Raw genomic sequence first — 21,451 nt, 5'->3', positions numbered from 1 at the left:
CGACACTATCCGTTTTGATGAACCTGTTTTTTGTTTCTCCTTAAGCGATACTATCAATTTAATTTTGTGGTTGAATGGCTCCAAATTCTTAGTAGAAGAGGTTCAGGATCAGTGTTGTCGTCCGGTCCATCCAGAAACACTGTTGGCCGGGCCAGTCAGTCAACCTCCGGCTTCCTCCGCATACCCCTCCAGCGAACTCCCTGCCTGCCCCAGGCTGGACCCATATTCCGCTACTGGGCCCAGTAAGCGGAGGAGGAGGAAGAAAGCGGCCCCAATGTCTCCAGAGCCCGCTCCAGTATCTCCAGAGCCCGCTCCAGTATCTCCAGAGCCCGCTCCAGTGTCTCCAGAGCCCGCTCCAGTGTCTCCAGAGCCCGCTCCAGTATCTCCAGAGCCCGCTCCAGTATCTCCAGAGCCCGCTCCAGTATCTCCAGAGCCCGCTCCAGTATCTCCAGAGCCCGCTCCAGTATCTCCAGAGCCCGCTCCAGTATCTCCAGAGCCAGCTCCAGTATCTCCAGAGCCAGCTCCAGTCCCCACAGAGCCAGCTCCAGTGCCTGTGGGGATTTTAATTGTATATGAGGGGATGGATAGTACCCATCTTCCAGCCTCACACAAGCCGCCCAGTCATGCGGCCTGGCTTATAGACTTTTGGGCCGAGCAAAGTTCTCCAGTCTCCGCCGCCGAGCAAAGTTCTCCAGTCTCCGCCGCCGAGCAAAGTTCTCCAGTCTCCGCCGCCGAGCAAAGTTCTCCAGTCTCCGCCGCCGAGCAAAGTTCTCCAGTATCCGACGCCGAGCAAAGTTCTCCAGCCGCCGCCGCCTACGAGCCCTCGGCTCCAGCCGCCGCCGCCGAGCCAGCCGCTCCAGCCGCCGCCGCCGAGCCAGCCGCTCCAGCCGCCGCCGCCGAGCCAGCCGCTCCAGCCGCCGCCGCCGAGCCAGCCGCTCCAGCCGCCGCCGCCGAGCCAGCCGCTCCAGCCGCCGCCGCCGCTCCAGCCGCTCCAGCCGCCGCCGCCGAGCCAGCCGCTCCAGCCGCCGCCGCCGAGCCAGCCGCTCCAGCCGCCGCCGCCGAGCCAGCCGCTCCAGCCGCCGCCGCCGAGCCAGCCGCTCCAGCCGCCGCCGCCGCCGAACCTACTGCTCCTATGAACTGTGTTTTTGAACCCTCCAGCCCAAAGACTGTTTTCCCTCCCTGCCTCCCTCTCCCACCTCCATCCAGTTATGTTTACACGGAACCTTCACCTCAAGCCCCCTCGCCCAGATCTCCACCTCGGACCTCTGGGCGATTACCTACACCCCGGCTCCAACCTCCCTCTGCTCCACCGTTACCCATCAGTCCACCAGCGTCACCAGTATCCATCCTGCCTCCACTCACACCTTGTGCACTCGTCAGCCTGCCCTTCCCTCTGGACTACACTCCTCCGTCTCCGCTCCGTCACTCCGTCCCTCAGTTTCAGTTGGCTTCCTCACTCCCCCCGGTGTTCTTTTTGTTGGCTGTCCTACTGCTTCTACTGCGGCCTTCTGGAGTCCCGGCTGCGCTTCGGTCGGCGGAGCCTTCGGTTCCGCCATCACCCGCCAGTCCTTCAGCGACGCCTGGGCTCAACGCCTCGAAGGCTTCGGCTCCTGACCCGCCATGGCTGCCCGCTGCACCTGACCCGCCATGTATGCCCGCTGCATGTCTGCCCGCTGCACCTGACCCGCCATGGCTGCCCGCTGCACCTGACCCGCCATGGCTGCCTTCGGCTCCTGACCCGCCATGGCTGCCTTCGGCTCCTGACCCGCCATGGCTGCCTTCGGCTCCTGACCCGCCATGGTTGCCTTCAACCCCTGACCCGCCATGGCTGCCTTTGGCTCCTGACCCGCCATGGCTTTTGAGCCCGCCCTGGAGACCTCCACTCCAGTCTACTCATCCCCCTGCTCCGGTTTGAGGTCTCCAGGGCGCCCGCCCCCCTCCCGGTTGTTACATCTACGGCGCGAGGACGCGCCTACAGGGAGGGGGAGGTACTGTTACAGATCCCTTGTTTCCCTGGACTCCATTTCCCAGAATCCTCCTGTTCTCCACACCTGCACTCACTTCCTTCGTCAGCTCCTCATCATCACAGATCACCTGCACCTGGACTCTATTGTCAGCACTCCCCATATATTGCACTCACTCCCTTCACTCCTCGTCCGTTCTCTGTTTTGTTAAGATGTATGTTTGGTGTTTCCTGCTTTCTGTTTAATAAACATATCATTCGTATTGTGGAAATCCGTATCAGCCTCATCTCTACCAGCATCCGTAACAGTGCCCTGCTACCTTATTTTACACTTTTTATTTCTCTTCACATCCAACCCCAAAAAATAATATGACCTTTTCAGCAACATGATTTCGAGACATGTTTCTGCCCTTAGAGTATCAAAATATGGAGAGAGGTTTGCACCTGAGGGGTGTGATCCAACACAAGGGGCTCCTCTCATGCCTCATGCCCCAGGCAGGAGAAACGTCTGCGGTTTGTGTGTTTACTTAGGGGTTTTTTCTAGCTGGAGTCTGGCCAATGGCAGGATGCAGTGAATTATGAAATTGTAAGGGCCTCTTTCCGAGAGTCTGGGGTCTGGTGAAACTGAGATGTGAGAATATGTAAAGGAAAGACTTATGTGGTTGACAGGATGACAGAGAGAGGAGTTTTGAAGACTTTGCCAGAATAGTTTGCACCTGTCTGCTTAACATATTCCTCACCGTCACTGGACAGTCATAAACATGACAAAATTGCTGCCCTTTTCTGTCCATCAAAATTTTTGCCAGATAAACTTTGAAGATGTTTGAATTGTCATACGTTGTGTTTGATAACTTTTTATTAAAAATACAAATAACATTGTTTAGGACTAACATTACCAACTGTCATGGTCATTCACTGTCTGTCCTGGAGGGAGCGCCAACTGTCTAGATTTACCAGCTTCTTTAATTAAAGCTGTCTGACTGAGATTCAGTTACAGTTCAGTACAGTTCAGCGACGCAAAAGATTAATTTGTTTTGACAAAAAACTAAATTTACCTGCCATGCAAGAAATTTGACATGCTCACATTTTCATGTGCATCTCTCACAGGCAGCCCATTTTTAATATATGGTCACATGACAATAATTGAGCACAGTGTCCTATATTAAGGGGGTGTCTGTCTGTCTGTCTCTGTCTATCTATCTATCTGTCAGTCAGTCTGTCTGTCTCTATCTATCTTTCTGTCTGTCTGTCTGTCTGTGTCTGTCTATCATTCTATATATCTATCTATCTGTCTGTCTGTCTGTCTGTCTGTGTCTGTCTATCATTCTATATATCTATCTATCTGTCTGTCTATCTATCTATCTATCTATCTGTCTGTCTATCTATCTATCTATCTATCTATCTATCTATCTATCTATCTATCTATCTATCTATCTATCTATCTATCTATCTGTCTGTCTATCTATCTTTCAGTCTGTGTCTCTATCTGTCTGTCTATCTATCTATCTGTCTGTCTGTCTGTCTGTATCTATCTTTCTGTCTGTCTATCATTCTGTCTATCTATCTATCAATCTGTCTGTCTATTTGTCTGTCTTTCTGTCTGTCAATTTTTTTTTCTTTCTATCTATCTATCTATCTATCTATCTATCTATCTATCTATCTATCTATCTATCTATCTATCTATCTATCTATCTGTCTATCTGTCTGTCTGTCTGTCTGTCTGTATCTATCTATCTATCTATCTATCTATCTATCTATCTATCTATCTATCTATCTATCTATCTATCTATCTATCTATCTATCTATCTATCTATCTATCTATCTATCTATCTATCTGTCTGTCTGTCTGTCTGTCTGTCTGTCTGTCTGTCTGTCTGTCTGTCTGTCTGTCTGTGTCTATCTATCTATTTGTCTGTCTGTCTTTCTGTCAATTGTTTTCTTTCTGTCTGTCTATCATTCGGTCTATCTATCTATCAATCTGTCTGTCTATTTGTCTGTCTGTCTTTCTGTCAATTGTTTTATTTCTATCTATCTATCTATCTATCTATCTATCTATCTATCTATCTATCTATCTATCTATCTATCTATCTATCTATCTATCTATCTATCTATCTATCTATCTATCTATCTATCTATCTATCTGTCTGTCTGTCTGTCTGTCTGTCTGTCTGTCTGTCTATCTGTCTGTCTGTCTTTTTGTCAATTGTTTTATTTCTATCTATCTATCTATCTATCTATCTATCTATCTATCTATCTATCTATCTATCTATCTATCTATCTATCTGTCTGTCTGTCTGTCTGTCTGTCTGTCTGTCTGTCTGTCTGTCTGTCTGTCTGTCTGTCTGTCTGTCTGTCTGTCTGTCTGTCTGTCTGTCTGTCTTTCTGTCAATTGTTTTATTTCTATCTATCTATCTATCTATCTATCTATCTATCTATCTATCTATCTATCTATCTATCTATCTATCTATCTATCTATCTATCTATCTATCTATCTATCTATCTATCTATCTATCTATCTATCATACATAGATTACATAGATTCTTCTAATTTAATATAAATATTTTCCAAATATTTAGTCCAAAAATCGGTGTTTTTTTTTTTTTTTTTTTTTTAGAACTTTTTTGTGCTGATACTATAATTTGTAAGTAAAATATTCAATTTTAAAAATACAAAATAATTCATGAGTAGTCTCAAAGTGTTCTTAAACTTTCTGAATCAATGTATGTGTATTTATGCTGATGATGCCAAAACTTTACAAGCTACACAACTCAAAAAGAAATCACTCAGTCTAACAATTTGTTGACTGATAGATTCTCATCTTTTTGACAAGCGTAACACAGAACCTTTGGTGCAGAGATAACGTAGTCAAACACCACCATGTACTCTGTCATCTGTGGTAAAAGGAGGGGTCCACAGAACAGCCTTTGATTGGCCAGTGCAATTTGTTTACACCACCTAGTGAAGTGATTTGCATTGATCACACTCCTCAGGTATCAGCCTGTGGTTGTTCAGTCAAACGAGATGCATCGCTTCACGGTCCATGTTCGGGATGAGTGGATAACTGTTCCATGCAAAGATGCCACCTGCAGCATCAAATGGTTGGGTTTTGAAGCTCTCAAGCGCTACATCAAGAACAAACCTGACAATGGAGGAATCCAGCATATCAAAGATGTTCATTTTGTAGTCAGAAAATGTCAAGGATTTGGGTTGCTGGACAGTGACGATACCATAGAAGATGTGCTTGAGGATAATGACTTTGTTGAACTTGGTAATGTTACAAATATGGCTTATTTGTTCGATGTTTGTTTAGAGGGCAAACTTCAATCATTCAGTTCTTTTTTTGAGGCTGTTTGCCACAAATACTGAGTCTTGTTTTTCAAGATGAGTAAATAACATGTTATTTTACTCTTATCTTCAGCTATTGAAGGAGACACCATGTCACAAGATTTCATTCCAAGTCAGCCTGGGACATCACATCTGTATCTTTATATTGTCAACCGATTACAAATTTTAATTGAATATATGATAAGCTGATTAACTGAATCAAATGAATCACAATTAATCATATACACCAATGTTTGTTGAGAAAAGCCTTCAAAGACATATTAAATGCATATCTAAAGTTGTATTAAAGCTTGAATTGCACTAAAGGAAAGAAAATCCCTTATTACAGAAATTTCAAATGCACTTTTCTTTATTTTGATCAGTTTTATTGCATTTTTTTTAATTAATAGCACTAAAAATGCATTAAATTCACCATGCTTGTTGTTCTTTTATATTTAATCCTTTTGCTTATCACATATTTAACTTCTCACCTGCTCCACATTTGGAATCATTCATTTATTTTTGGACAAAATACAGACTTTCATGTAAATGATTGTCTTTTGGGAAATCTCTCAAAAGCTCTTAGCTACTCAGTAAACTCTGAAAATGTCCTTAATGTGGATGTTAAAAACAGAACAAGAGCATATAGAGAACCAGAGCAAGTAAGTATGAAATATCAGTACAACAAATACAGCACTTTTACTATCATCAGTGCTATTAATGACAGCTGTCCATTTTCAGTACATTTCTCTAGATGGGAACAGCCTGACCTCAACTGATCTGGTAAATTTAGGGAAAGGACTCTTTAAGATTAAGGTAAATGGGTTATCCTGGATGTCTCCAATTGTTTTGTGAAGAATTAACATTTACAAACTTTCCCCCGGTTTCACAGACAAGGCTTAAGCCTAGTCCCAGACTTTGAGCTGTTTTAACCGAAAGCAACTTGTACTGACGTGTCTTTAAATATGTCATTGCCATTGCTTTGTCTCAAGATGTTTATAAAAGCTACTTAAATGTCTTAATTGAGATAAGACCTAATCCTGGCTTAATCTAAGCCCTGTCTGTGAAACCAGGCCTATATTTCTCAATGGAAATGCATTGCAACTATTATCTGACCCTCAGCTGACCCCAGAGGCCGAGGAAAAGGTTGTGCAATCGAGAGAGCTTCTGGACACCATTGTGAAAGAAAACAAAGGTAAGCAAAACATCCATTCTAAAGGAAATATGTGTGGGTTTTGAAAGTGATCAGGGTGAATTTTTTTTTTTTTTTTTTTTTTTACCTGCTCCTAAAAATCTTAAAACCGGCTCTTAGAAAGGATCTTCATGGAACCATCAGTGCCAAGAAAGAACTTTTATTTTTAAGAAAGAATTGTTTAGAATTACATTGAATTCTGAGCGATATCTAGATAATTTCAAGTTGGTTCTTTTGATTTGGACTAGGCTACTACCAAAAATGCCCAATCATACAGCAATTTTCTAACAACCACTTAAGATGATGATACACAGGGCAACTTATTGAGCAATGTTGCCGAGCAATGTTTATTGGGCACTTTCCCATTGAGAATGGGCAACAAATTTCTATCTGGATACTTTACATCGAAATTTGTTGCCCATTCTCAATGGGAAAGTGCCGGCAAAATTGATGGTTTGGCAAAATTGCTCAGCAACATTGCTCAAAAAGTTGGCCCATGTATCATCACCATCAGAGCACTTTAGCAACCACATGTCAAGCCTTTGGCATTATAACAGCAAGTTCTCACAACATTTTCAAAAAATAATAAAATGTAGTACAAAACAGAACATATTTGCAAGAGCATGAATATTTTAATAATCCTCATTAATATGAAATAGTTTGGGTAGTTATAAATATGACTCCACATGATGATCCTTATTTTCTTTTTTCCTTTTCTAGTTGTGTATGGCATCACTACAGGGTTTGGTAAATTTGCTCGGACTGTCATCCCAGTCAGCAAGCTCAAGTATAATTCTTTTTAAAATTATAAAATATTTTTTTACGCTTGAAACCTTTCGCATTTAAATAAAAGTTTATTTTTAAAGTGTCTCATTTGTTAATGCAATAGCTAACATGAAATAATGAGCAAAGTAATTAAAGGGTTAGTTTACCCAAAAATGAAAATTATGTCATTTATTACTCACCCTCATTTTATTCCACACCTGTAAGACCTTCGTTCATCTTCAGAACACAAATTAAGATATTTTTGATAAAATCCGATGGCTCAGTGAGGCCTGCTTTGCCAGCAAGATCATTTCCTTTTTCAATGCCCAGAAAGGTACTAAAAACATATTTAAAACAGTTCATGTGACTACAGTGGTTCTGTCTTAATATTATAAAGCGACGAGAATACTTTTTGTGCGGCAAAAAACTAAATAGCGACTTTATTCAACAATATCTAGTGATGGGCGATTTCAAAACACTGTTTCATGAAGCTTTACGAATCTTTTGTTTCGAATTCGTTCAGAGCGTGTATCAAATTGCCAAAGTCACGCCCCCCCAGTGGTGAACCATTGAAATTTCGAAACACTTATGACATAACGAAGCCTCATTTACTGAAATCACATGACTTTGGTGCTCCAAACCACTGATTCGAAACAAAAGATGCTTCATGAAGCAGTGTTTTGAAATTGCCCATCACTAGATATTGTTGAAAAGTCATTATTTTGTTTTTTTTAGCGCACAAAAAGTATTCTTGTCGCTTTATAATATTAAGGTTGAACCCCTGTAGTCACATGAACTGATTTAAATTTGTCTTTCTGGACATTGAAAAAGGAAATGATCTTGCTGGCAATGTAGGCCTCCCTGATTTTATCAAAAATATTTTAATTTGTGTTTCAAAGATGAATGAAGGTATTACAGGTGTAGAACGACATGAGAGTGAGTAATAAATGACTGAATTTTCATTTTTGGGTGAACTAACCCTTTATTAAAACATTGTTTGTTAATGTTAGTTCAAAGTGTGTTGACTGATGTTAACAGATATAACTTTTGATTTTAAAAACATATTAGTACATTTTAGAGCTAACATTAACTAAATGCTGTATAAGTAGTTATTTTTAGCTCATGTTAACTAATGAAACCATATGTGAAGTGTTTCCAGTACTGTATGTCACATATTTCTCTCTTTCAGGGAGCTTCAGGAAAATCTTCTGCGCTCACACTCATCAGGTGTGACATATTTTATTTAAAGTATGAACAAATGTCTGTATGTGTTTTTGAATGACATTATGAATCATGAATTAACTGACATTATTAAACCAACTTTCATCCTGTCTACACTGTGATTTTTTTAATATATTTGATTGTAGGTCTGGGAAGTCCTTTAAGTCCTGAAAGAACTCGAATGTTGCTCGCCCTGAGGATCAATGTTTTGGCCAAAGGGTACAGCGGGATTTCACTGGAGAATTTGCTCAGAATGATACAGGCCTTCAATGGTACATTAATGCAATGCTTATTATTTTAACTGAAGAGAGTATTGTTGAGTTTCTTTGGCACAGCACATGAAACATGGTGTGCCATTTCAAAGAATACTTTTATGGTAGTTGCTGCGTCTACAAAATAATATTAGCAAAAAGTTCCTTTGAACTTCTCCCTCGGGAGTTTTGTACTCAAGCTGAAATTTTACCATTTTCTTTCTTCTCTCCCCACAGCCTCCTGTTTATCCTACGTCCCAGAGAAGGGTACGGTAGGTGCGAGCGGAGATCTCGCCCCTCTTTCTCACCTCGCCCTCGGCCTGATGGGAGAAGGCAAGATGTGGTCGCCCAAAAGCGGCTGGGCGGATGCCAAATACGTGAGGACATTTTCATTGGATGCTGTGGTTGCAAATCTTTGTCCTAATGATAATGAAAGCAGTGCATATTTACTCTTTAAAGTCACATTTGACCTTTGTATTGCCTGCAGGTATTGGAAGCACATGGTCTGAAGCCCATATCTCTGAAGCCAAAGGAGGTACGGTTAATCCCCCCATTGTGCAGTCAACATGTTTATCTCTGTTGACTTAGAGCTGTTTTGTGGGTCAGAAATGTGTGCCCTTTACCTGTCTGGTCAACAGCTTTTAACCACCCTTAAAAAACAATCTAACCTTTAAAACAAGTCATTGTTTTTTGAATAGCAAAGGGACAAACTAGACAAACTAGAAAAACTTTTAAAAGAGAGGTTTGCCTCTGAGTGGTTGCTTTACAAGCGTGTTTTGCATCATTTCTATGTGGTTACTAGTGTTCTAGGGTGTTGCTATGTTGTTCCTATAGACAGTGTTGCCAATTGCTTTCAGTTGAAAGTAGCTAAAACTGGTTGCTAGATGACGTCACACTGGTGAGTCCACTGATCTATATAAATATAGATCAGTGGGCAAGTCACAAAATCTAGATAAGTTTTGTCCAAGAAGTTGCTAGATTTGTCACTAGGCTTTAGGGCTGCAACGATTAATCGCGATTAATCGTTTGCAAAATAAAAGTCTATGTTTACGTTATATATATATATATATATATATATATATATATATATATATATATATATATATATATATGTATATGTATGTATATGTATATGTGTGTGTGTGTGTGTTCTGTATATAATAGTTATGTATATATAAATACACAAACATACAGGTATAAAGTTTAGAAATATATGCATGTATTATAAACATATATTTATATTTTATATTACATATAAACATAAATATTTTTTAAATATAAATATAACAATTTTTCTTAAATATAAAGATGTGTGTGTATTTATATATACATAATTGTTATACACAGAACACACACATATATATTACGTAAACACAGACTCTTATTTTGCAAACGATTAATCGCTATTAATCGTTGCATCCCTACTAGGCTTTTGAAAAAAGTCTCAGAAAGGAGCGGGGAAGTTGCTAAATTTAGCGACAAAATCGCTAAATTGGCATCACTACCTATAGAGTGCAACAGTTGGGTTCAGGAAGTAAAAACTTGTAAAAACAAACATTAAAAGACAGACCTACTGTGAGCTACGAGGTTGTTAATCCATGGCATTTACTTCTGCTGAAGCCGTCAGCCCACATTATTTCAGCTTATTTTTAAAATAATCATGTTCTTCCTGGTAAAAAACTACATTACCCATGATGCTGTATAGAAAATTACACCTATCAGAGAGTCGCAACCTGCAAATGCGCAAGAAGTGCTCTTTAGCTTCGCCTACTCACATTGAGTCGGTCTCCCTGTCGTCTCAAAAAATGTAAATATTTTTAAATATATGCATATTTTGCAATAAATTTATGTCCATTGCTTCATGGGATTGTAGTTTTTACACTCACTAAAGCCGTTAAGTACACAGTATTTTGTCCAATTTTCGAATTCTTTTTTGTTTTAAATCAAAGTTTGTAATGTTTTGATTCACCTTGTAGCTGGTTGGCTTGGTTCATGGTTTATAATGCTTTAACTAAGGTTTTTTTAAATCCCTATGGGAGAATTTAAATAGAAAAAATACTCCAGGAACCAACGCCGCTAAAAAAAAAAGTGGGCAGGCACTGCTGGACTCTGTAGTATCCTTTGCTACATAATTTTTATGCTTCTACTAGGGCAATTGCTATGGTTCCTGAAGTATTCTGCTATGCGGTTGCTTGGCAGTTCCTAGGCTGTTCTGAAGTGGTTGCTAGGTGCTAGTTTTTTCTTCTGTGGTAATAGTGCTTGTTATGTTTATCTCTGTCCACAGGGGCTGGCTCTGATCAATGGGACACAGATGATCACTTCTTTGGGAGCAGAGGCTGTGGAGAGAGCTGAGGCCATTGCCCGGCAGGCTGACATCATCGCTGCCCTGACCCTGGAAGTCCTCAAGGGGACCACCAAAGCCTTTGATAGTGGTGAGGACAAAAAATAAGGGTTGTGTAAACAAGTGATTGATGTGCTGGATGCGAGCTGATTTATTTACACACTGTTTCTCAGTTCTGCAGACAGAAACTGTAAACGATTCAACTCTTTCAGATTTCTCAGACAAAACATGACTAGGGAGACAAAACATATTTGTGTATCAAAGCCTCTCATATATAGTCACAGTCCCTTTCATAAATGCAGCCCTCCTCCAATTTTCTGAGTAATGCAATGCAATTGCAATTTTTTTTTTTTTTTTTTTTTTTAAGATTTATTTTTGGCATTTTTGCCTTTTATTATGATACGACAGTGAACCGCCAAGAAGCGAAGTGGGAGAGAGAGGGGGACGGGTTCAGGAAAGGTCAGAAAGCCGAGACTTGACCTTGGGTCACCCGAAGCACAACAGCGCTATATGTCGGCGCGCTGACAACCATAAACAATTTTAATGACAAATTAATTTCCTCACAGATATTCATGAACTGCGACCTCATCCGGGACAGAAGGAAGTGGCCCTGCGCTTCCGTTCCCTGTTAGACTCTGATCACCACCCGTCTGAAATTGCAGGTGAATGCCGCTGTGTTTATATGCTTTGTTAAAGCTCATTTTTAACCATTTGGTGGTAACCTGTCTTGCTTTTTTTCCATAATTGCAGAGAGCCATCGGTTTTGCGACAGAGTTCAAGATGCCTACACTATGCGCTGTTGTCCACAGGTAACCTAGAGAGCCCATTCTGGGTCACCCTAAATAAACTGTAAGTGCTGTTATTTTTAACTGAAAGTATTAAAAACATTTTGAAATAAAGCTGAAATAAAATATAAATATTAGATTAAAAAATTAAACTAAAGGAAAATTTGAAATGGCATCTAAGTTTAAGGTGAAGCGCTAAAACAAATAACTGGAAATAAAAAACAGTAAAAAAAAAAAAGATAAAATCACAAAATAACTAAAAAATAACTAAATTAAAATATAAAATTAAAAAGCTAATTCAAATTATGGTAACACTAAAATAAGACACACTTATAAACTATATTCTAATTCAGTTTGCCTTAAATTTATTTAATAACTGGAAATAAAAACTAAAATAAAAAAATAATTAAACCCAAATCATAATATATTATAAAAAACTAAAACCGCTAAAAATTACAAAAACACATAACAAAAATGACTAAAAATTAAACTAAAATTTAAAAAAAAATATTTTAAAAATAAATTCAAATTCAAAATATTAATAAAAACTATAATAGTATGTAAATAATACGAAGGGTATGTTTACACAACAACAATGTGTAGGGATGCACCGAAATTGTTTTTTTGGCTGAAACCGAAAAGGCGACTACTTTGTCCAAACAATCTCTGTTCACAAGGATACTCGAAAACGACTAAAAATGCTGTATTCTGCTGCTAGGCCAGTAGATGGCAATGTCACTTTGTAAAGAACATTACAGGCCCATAGACTGAACACGTAATGCATGTGCATGACGCCACCATTTTCACAAATTTGCCTTTATTTTGTTTACGGGGCAATGGTAACTTTATCAAAAATATGCACTTTGAAACCCGTTTTCAAAAGTTAGCATTTTCAGACCTCCAGAACGCAGTTGTCGTGTAGATTAACAGCCTAAAAAATGGTTCGTTTTTTAAAAAAATGGTGTCTTGTAAACAGTCCCTAAAATAACACTAATTGTCTCACTTGAACTATATTTTAATTCATTTTGCCTTACATTTTGCAGGTCCATGGAATCGTCAATGACACAATTGAGTTTGTCAAGAAAATCATTAATACAGAAATCAACAGTGCCACAGATAATCCTGTATCCTTTTTGTTAATCGATATGTATAAGTTTGCAACATGAACACTTGCACTTGTCTTGCAGTGCTGGTTGGCTGGTTAGCTGGTCAGTGCCGTAACTACACCAGCCTCTTCCTCAGATCTGTACTTTTGCCCTTGACTGTGAGTTAGATGGTGTTTGCAGAGAGAGGTGAGACCATATCCGGTGGAAACTTCCATGGAGAATATCCAGCAAAGGTATTTTATCTCACCACAGTAGCATTTATTTAACAAAGAGGTTCGACTACATCTCTGCTCATTCTCTTCTTCCATTCTTAGGCTCTTGACTATTTGGCGATCGGTGTGCATGAGTTGGCCTCCATCAGCGAGAGGCGCATTGAACGTCTCTGCAATCCCTCTCTCAGCGAGCTTCCTGCGTTCCTGGTCAATGAGGGAGGCCTGAACTCTGGATTTATGATCGCACACTGCACTGCCGCGGCTCTTGGTAAGCCTCAACAAAGTTCAGAAGAGTATAACTTTCCTTAACCAAATAGTGGAAAGTTTAATTTTGACTACTGTACTGAAGTCATGTTGACCATTAACTAAAACAGATACGTTTCCTCCTTCAGTTTCAGAGAACAAAGTGCTTTGCCACCCCTCCTCTATTGACTCCCTATCCACTAGTGCGGCCACGGAGGACCACGTGTCCATGGGAGGCTGGGCCGCACGTAAAGCCCTCAGAGTGGTCGAGCACGTCGAGCAAGGTCCAAAACCTGATATTAACCTCCCATATACACACTGACATCATCCACTAATCAATTTAGCTAAAATTGTTACTATTATAGCGCCCTCTACTGGAGCAACAAAGCACAACAGCACAAATTCTATTAATACTTAAGATTTTCCAAAACAATCTCATTGCAATTTGTTAGTATTTTACATTTTGGTGAATTGGTGGCTAAAAGTGTGGTCATATTAGCAAAAAAGGTCTATTGTGAGTAAGGTAGTGATGTATAAAGTATGATGTAAGTACAAAGCAGCTTTCTGTTGTTCACTTTGGCGAATTTTCTTGACCAACTTGAACATGAATGAAACTTTTACACACTCACACGAAACTCCTGAATTCTGCAGATTCCTATTGAAATTAATGGATTTCGTCTATGAAATTTCAGTAAATGTGATCTAAAGGGTTAGTTCACCCAAAAATGAAAATTCTGTCATTAATTACTCCTTTGTTCATCTTCAGAACACAAATTAAGATATTTTTGATAAAATCCAATGGCTCAGTGAGGTCTCTATTGACAGCAAGTTAATTCACACTTTCAGATGCCCAGAAAGCTACTAAAGACATTTTCAAAACAGTTCAAGTGACGAGAATACTTTTAGTGCACCAAAAAAACAAAATAATGACTTTATTCAACAATATCTAGTGATGGACGATTTCAAAACACTGCTTCATGAAGTTTCGAAGCTTTACGAATCTTTTGTTTCAAATCAGTGGTTTTGGAGCGTGTATCAAACTGCCAAAGTCACTCCCCCCAGTGGTCAACCACTGAAATTTCGAAACACTTATGATTTAACGAAGCCTCGTTAACTGAAATCACGTGACTTTTGAAGCTTTGATAACCACTGTAGTCACATGAACTGTTTTAAATAAGTCTTTAGTTGCTTTCTGGGCATTGAAAGTATTAATTGTCTTGCTGGCAATGCAGGCCTCACTGAGCCATCGGATTTCATAAAAAATATCTTAATTTGTGTTCCGAAGATGAATGAAGGTCTTACAGGTGTGGAACGACATGAGGGTGAGTAATTAATGACAGAATTTTCATTTTTGGGTGAACTAACCATTTAAATCATATGAATTTGTACGATCTGCTTATGTTCCAGTGATGGTTATGTTTAGTGGTGAACGTTTATGCATATATTTTTTTTTAAATCTAACATTTTCATACAAATTCATACAATATTGCCACCTCCTAAAATAGTAATGTTTTTTTTTGTTTGTAATTTTTGTACTTTTTGGTTTACTGACCACCAATCTGCAAATACAGATCAGAATATGTCATTTTGGGAGATATTAAACCTGGATATGTGCGCTTCCTTACAGTGCTAGCCATTGAGTTGTTAGCTGCCTGTCAGGGTATTGAATTTCTACGCCCCCTACGTACGACGACACCATTGGAGAAAGTGTACGACCTTGTGCGTGCTACAGTAAAGTAGGTCAAATGATGATACACTAACCCCAAAACCTCCAATATATTGAACTTTCAGGTTAATAATTGGTAAACCTCCTTTCATCTCTCTTCCTACATATCTTTGTCTTTTTTTTTTCTTTTCTTCAGGCCCTGGATGAAAGACAGGTTCATGGCTCCAGACATTGAAGCTGTACATCGGCTTCTCGTAGACCAGAAGGTAAGCCTCACAGTTTCTTAGTATTGGCATCACTGTTACTATCAAAAGAATCCCCTAACTCAAAGTGTTATTAACCTTTGGTGTGTGACTGTTTATGCTACATGAATGGTACCTCAAAAGATAAGTCTTGTTGGGAAGATTTATGCTATTATTATTTTTTTTTAATTATTTTTCTAAACAATCAGACTTACAATTACATGTCTGGTGGATTATAAAACATTCTCACCCCATGTTGTTTGCCTGTTGCATTCAGGTGTGGAACATTGCTGGGCCGTACATTGAGAAATATTGTATGGAATACATCCCAGAGTCGCGCCCCTCTTCCCCCACAGCCTTTGCTCTGGACCCGCCCCCATCACCACGGAAACGGGTCAGGCTGGAGTGACAGAGATGGCATCCTGCTGATACTGTCCTATAGTCTCACATTTAATATGGATTTTAAAATGTGTTCATATATAAGCATAGTTGTTTTTTAAAGGATTAGTTCACTTTCAAATGAAAATTTACTTATAATTATAATTATACTTACTTATTTACTCAGCCCCATGTTATCCAAGATGTTCATGTCTTTCTTTCTTCAGTGGAAAAGAAATTAAGGTTTTTGATGAAAGCATTCCAGGATTTTTCTCCTTATAGTGGACTTCAATGGCCTCCAAACGGTTGAAGGTCAAAATTACAGTTTACAGTGATCCCAGACGAAAAATAAGGGTCTAATCTAGAGAAACCATCGCTCATTTTCTAAAAAAATATTTTTTTAATTTTAAACGTTTTAACCATAAATGCTCATCTTGAACTAGCTCTCTTCTTCTCTATTTCTAGCAGTGTAGACACTGCAGAGTGTATTACTGCCCTCCACAGGTCAAAGTTTGAACTAAAGTGTCATATTCAATATGCTTGTGCAAGTATATAACAATTAGTTCAAACTTTGACCTGTGGAGGGCAGTAATACACTTAGCAGTGTCTACACTGCTGGAATTCTAATAGAGAAGAAGAAAAGAGCTTGTTCAAGATGAGCATTTCTGGTTAAAACTTATATACATTATTATTTATTTTTTTTAATGAGCGATAGTTTCTCTAGATAAGACCTTATTCCTCATCTGGGATCGCGTAGAACGCTTTGAAGCTGCACTGACACTGTAATTATGACCTTCAACCATTGGGCTCCATCAGAGTCCACTATAAGGAGAAAAATCCTGGAATGTTTTCATCAAAAACCTTAATTTCTTTTCGACTGAAGAAAGAAAGACATGAACATCTTGGATAACATGGGGGTGAGTAAAATATCAGAAAATTTAAATTTGAAAGTGAACTAATCCTTTAATACCGGTTTCTTTGAATGGAGTTCATTATAAGATGTGAAATGTTCCAGTTCTACTGTATCTTCCATCTGTTGGTTTCTATGCAGTTCTTTAGTTTCTGAGTGTATTAGAGAATAAATGTCTTGTGATATCAGTATTTGTTTGGTTTTTCAACTTTCCCAGAAGGTAGCACATAGTGACAGCAGGAAAGAGTCCGTAACATGTTTTCATTCGGATATTGAAACGTCTAAAGAACAATTACATCAGTCTGGTCTTGAAGGTAATATTTTTGAACTCATGACCGAGGTAGTGTGACAGATTTAGGGATGCTGTCCTTTGTTCTGTGGCTCACCGCCATGTGAAATATGTTTGACTTTCTTTTGTGGATCGCCTTTTATACAATTTATCATGCTGATGATGTTGATTTTATGAGTGATTGTGTTCCCTATAGGAATCAAAACCATGGCTTTAATTCTGCTAGCAAGTTCATTAATTACAAAAAAAAAAAGAAACATTGACAGTGATTTTTTTTCTTATTTTAAGAAAACACTTAATTGATTTATTTTTTTATTTTTTATTTTTTCTTCAGAAGAGTTTCACAAGTAAATGTATTTTAGATTTAAGAATGTTTAAATATTTGTACTGGAAAACAAGACAAAAAAAACTAAGAAAATATTTTTTTTAATGTTGGTTCATTTTGAGGTATGTCCCGGTTTGTAGTGAACATGGACGAAGACGAAAGATCAAAAGTTAATATAATTCTCAGACAACAGCACTGAAAAAAATAACTTCTTGTATTTGCACTCACATTTTAAGTCAATTTTACTGCTCTGCTTTGAACAACCTCTTATCAAGTAAAATGTACTTACTATTAAACTTAACATTCATAAAGAAATTAAGTAAATCGTACTTAATTATATTTAATTTAATTTCACATGTAGAATTACGTAACATCTATTCAAGTAAATTGAATAAAATTAACGTTTTACTCATTTACATCTAAGTAAATGATACAATAGATATCACGTAGACGCCATATCTACTTAATAGAAGTACATTTATTTATATTATATTTATTATTTATAATGTTTTATATTTATAACATTGATAAACTTGAATTGAGTACTAATATAGAATTTACTTTGTTTTTTCAATTCTTGCCTGAACTAACTTTTTCATGTAGAAATTACATTTGTTTTTTCTGTAGTTTTTACTTTACCACAGTTACTTAATATTTCTAGGTTTATGTGTAGTGACTATAAAATTTGCAAAGCAAATACATAATAAGAGTACGAAAGAGGATTAGGGCCAAGCAATAATAAAAAAAATAAAACCATCTCGAGATTAAAGTTGTTAAATTTCGAGAAAAAACTCATTAAATTTCGAGAAAAAAGTCGAAATAAAATGTTGAGAATAAAGTCATTAAATTACGAGGAAAAAAGTCGCTAAATTATGAGAACAAATTCGTTAAATTATGAGAAAATGTTAAATTTCGAGAAAAAAAAATCGAGATAAAATGTTGAGAATATAAAGTCATTAAATTATGAGAAAAATGTTGTTAAATTACGAATTTGTTCTCATAATTTAACAACTTTTTTTTCGTCATTTAATGACTTTATTCTCAACATTTTATCTTGACTTTTTTCTTGAAATTTAATGAGCTTTTTCTCGTAATTTAACGAGTTTATTCTCAACATTTTGTCTTGACTTTTTTCTTGAAATTTAACTAGTTTTTTCTCATAATTTAATGACTTAAATCTCGAGATGTTTTATTTTTTATTATTGCTTGGCCCTAATCCTCTTCTGTATAAGAGTTATTCTTTCCACCTTAAATTATTCTATTTGAAATTTTACGTAGGAAATTCTAATTCTCATTGAATTTTAATTTTACAAAGTAAAAAATTATGATGGTTAATTTAATATATATTATTATGCCAAAAAGTTTTTTTTTCAGTGAGGAACACATAGATATACTTCCACAAAGCACTGCTGAGGCCAGACAAACTGAACAGAAACAGAAAACTTGAGTATTAGAGATAATGAAGTGCACACAGCTGAACTGAATGACAAATCAAATTAACAACAGTGCAAACTGAGAAACATTCCAACTGATGTGTGACTACGACAAGGTATAATGTGTCACAATATACCTTTGTGAAAATTGTTTACACACATATTTGTCCATTTTGAGAATTTTTTCAGTGAATAAAATTCTGAATTTCATTCTGTTCCTCATAGAACTATCATACAGTGACTTTAATGTAAATATATAGTATAAAAGTACTGCTGTCAAATCGATTAATCGTGATTAATCACATCTAACAAGTTTGTAAATATATATGTATGTACAGTGGGTACAGAAAGTATTCGGACTCCCTTAAATTTTTCACTCTTTATTATATTGCAGCCATTTGCTAAAATCATTTAAGTTAATTTTTTTCTCATGAATGTACACACAGCACCCCATATTGACAGAAAAACACAGAATTGTTGACATTTTTGCAGATTTATTAAAAAAGAAAAACTGAAATATCACATGGTCCTAAGTATTCAGACCCTTTGCTGTGACACTCATATATTTAACTCAGGTGCTGTCCATTTCTTCTGATCATCCTTGAGATGGTTCTACACCTTCATTTGAGTCCAGCTGTGTTTGATTATACTGATTGGACTTGATTAGGAAAGCCACACACCTGTCTATATAAGACCTTACAGCTCACAGTGCATGTCAGAGCAAATGAGAATCATGAGGTCAAAGGAACTGCCTGAAGAGCTCAGAGACAGAATTGTGGCAAGGCACAGATCTGGCCAAGGTTACAAAAACATTTCTGCTGCACTTAAGGTTCCTAAGAGGTTCCATAAGAGCTCCATAATCCTTAAATGGAAGACTTTTGGGATGACCAGAACCCTTCCTAGAGCTGGCCGTCCGGCCAAACTGAGCTATCGGGGGAGAAGAGCCTTGGTGAGAGATGTAAAGAAGAACCCAAAGATCACTGTGGCTGAGCTCCAGAGATGCAGTCGGGAGATGGGAGAAAGTTGTAGAAAGTCAACCATCACTGCAGCCCTCCACCAGTCGGGGCTTTATGGCAGAGTGGCCCGACGGAAGCCTCTCCTCAGTGCAAGACACATGAAAAAACACCTGAAGGACTCCAAGATGGTGAGAAATAAGATTCTCTGGTGAGACCAAGATAGAACTTTTTGGCCTTAATTCTAAGTGGTATGTGTGGAGAAAACCATGCACTGCTCATCACCTGTCCAATACAGTCCCAACAGTGAAGCATGGTGGTGGCAGCATCATGCTGTGGGGGTGTTTTTCAGCTGCAGGGACAGGATGACTGGTTGCAATCGAGGGAAAGATGAATGCGGCCAAGTACAGGGATATCCTGGATGAAAACCTTCTCCAGAGTGCTCAGGACCTCAGACTGGGCCGAAGGTTTACCTTCCAACAAGACAATGACCCTAAGCACACAGCTAAAATAACGAAGGAGTGGCTTCACAACAACTCTGTGACTGTTCTTGAATGGCCCAGCCAGAGCCCTGACTTAAACCCAATTGAGCATCTCTGGAGAGACCTAAAAATGGCTGTCCACCAACGTTTACCATCCAACCTGACAGAACTGGAGAGGTTCTGCAAGGAGGAATGTCAGAGGATCCCCAAATCCAGGTGTGAAAAACTTGTTGCATCTTTCCCAAAAAGACTCATGGCTGTATTAGATCAAAAGGGTGCTTCTACTAAATACTGAGCAAAGGGTCTGAATACTTAGGACCATGTGATATTGTGACAGTTTTTTAATAAATCTGCAAAAATGTCAACAATTCTGTGTTTTTCTGTCAATATGGGGTGTTGTGTGTACATTAATGAGACAAAAAATTAACTTAAATGATTTTAGCAAATGGCTGCAATATAACAAAGAGTGAGTAACAAATACTTTCCGTACCCACTGTATGTACACACATACATATATATATATATATATATATATATATATATATATATATATATATATATATATACATACACACACAAACTTATGTTAGATGTGATTAATCGATTTGACAGCAATAATAAAAAGTCATATGGACCACATTTATAGTGCTTTTCTGTCCAAATGTCCAGTAGTTGTGTGATAGATGATAGACAGAATAAAGCTTATTATTCATGTTTGTCTGTGGTTTAGTGATGAAGAGTGCAGTATGGGTCCATACTGAGGGGCTGCTCAGCAGGCACAGGGATGTCAGGGGCAGCTGCTGCTGTGTGTACGAGATACTGAATGTCCATAACAATACTGCCCAGCCTCCCTCTGTCCCACTCGCTCCCTCTCTCTCTCTCTCTCTCTCTTTCTTTTCCTCTGAAAGGTGATTATACTGGATTCGCTGCAACAGCAACAACTTAAGACTGTAATAACATCTCTCCCTATCTTTTCATTTTTGTCTGAGAGAACATTTTCATGAAAAGCCAAAAGGGAAAACCTGCAAAGGACAAAGACTGAGAAGATTTTCAGCTAAAGGTAATGTTTTCTCTTGTTTTAAATGCAAAAATGTCTTAACTTTGTAGTTACACTCAGGAAACAGTTATTTTTAATGTCTTTGAACACATATAATGTATATATGTATTTTAAAATATACGTTTATTAAAAGTACTTTAATTGCATGAAATGCATTATGCATATAGAAAAACTTAATGACTAGTTATGTGAGATATAGTAATATATACTAGGTAGTACATTAAAATAATGTGTGTGAATGAATTGTGTATATAAAATATGTATTTTAATGCTTTATGTATTTTAAAATATTAAAATATTTTGTACAATTAA

General features: G+C 38.0%; 1 protein-coding gene across 1 annotated transcript; it reads left to right on the top strand.

The window, feature by feature from the left end:
* The first annotated feature begins 4,960 nt into the window (after positions 1-4,960).
* On the top strand, positions 4,961-15,934 carry hal (histidine ammonia-lyase). Its single transcript, XM_067379574.1, has 20 exons — positions 4,961-5,232; positions 5,383-5,443; positions 5,923-5,950; positions 6,030-6,104; positions 6,411-6,483; positions 7,201-7,267; positions 8,435-8,472; positions 8,613-8,738; positions 8,955-9,094; positions 9,205-9,252; positions 11,002-11,149; positions 11,625-11,720; positions 11,809-11,867; positions 12,887-12,967; positions 13,117-13,182; positions 13,264-13,429; positions 13,554-13,688; positions 15,032-15,140; positions 15,267-15,336; positions 15,590-15,934. The coding sequence occupies exons 1-20, from the start codon at positions 4,986-4,988 to the stop codon at positions 15,719-15,721; spliced, it is 1,965 nt and encodes a 654-aa protein (XP_067235675.1). The 5' UTR covers positions 4,961-4,985; the 3' UTR covers positions 15,722-15,934.
* Positions 15,935-21,451: the final 5,517 nt, after the last annotated feature.

The sequence above is a fragment of the Chanodichthys erythropterus genome, chromosome 24, assembly GCF_024489055.1.
Source record: "Chanodichthys erythropterus isolate Z2021 chromosome 24, ASM2448905v1, whole genome shotgun sequence".
Taxonomy (NCBI): Eukaryota; Metazoa; Chordata; class Actinopteri; order Cypriniformes; family Xenocyprididae; genus Chanodichthys; species Chanodichthys erythropterus.
The sequence above is the reverse complement of the archived record's forward strand: the minus strand, read 5'-3'. Positions and strand labels throughout refer to the sequence as shown.

Coding starts and splice junctions, on each gene's coding strand:
- hal (XM_067379574.1), top strand. CDS start 4,986: ATGCATCGCTTCACGGTCCATGTTCGGGATGAGTGGATAACTGTTCCA. Junction 5,233..5,382: donor TAATGACTTTGTTGAACTTG/GTAATGTTACAA, acceptor TCTTATCTTCAG/CTATTGAAGGAGACACCATG. Junction 15,337..15,589: donor GGCTTCTCGTAGACCAGAAG/GTAAGCCTCACA, acceptor TGTTGCATTCAG/GTGTGGAACATTGCTGGGCC.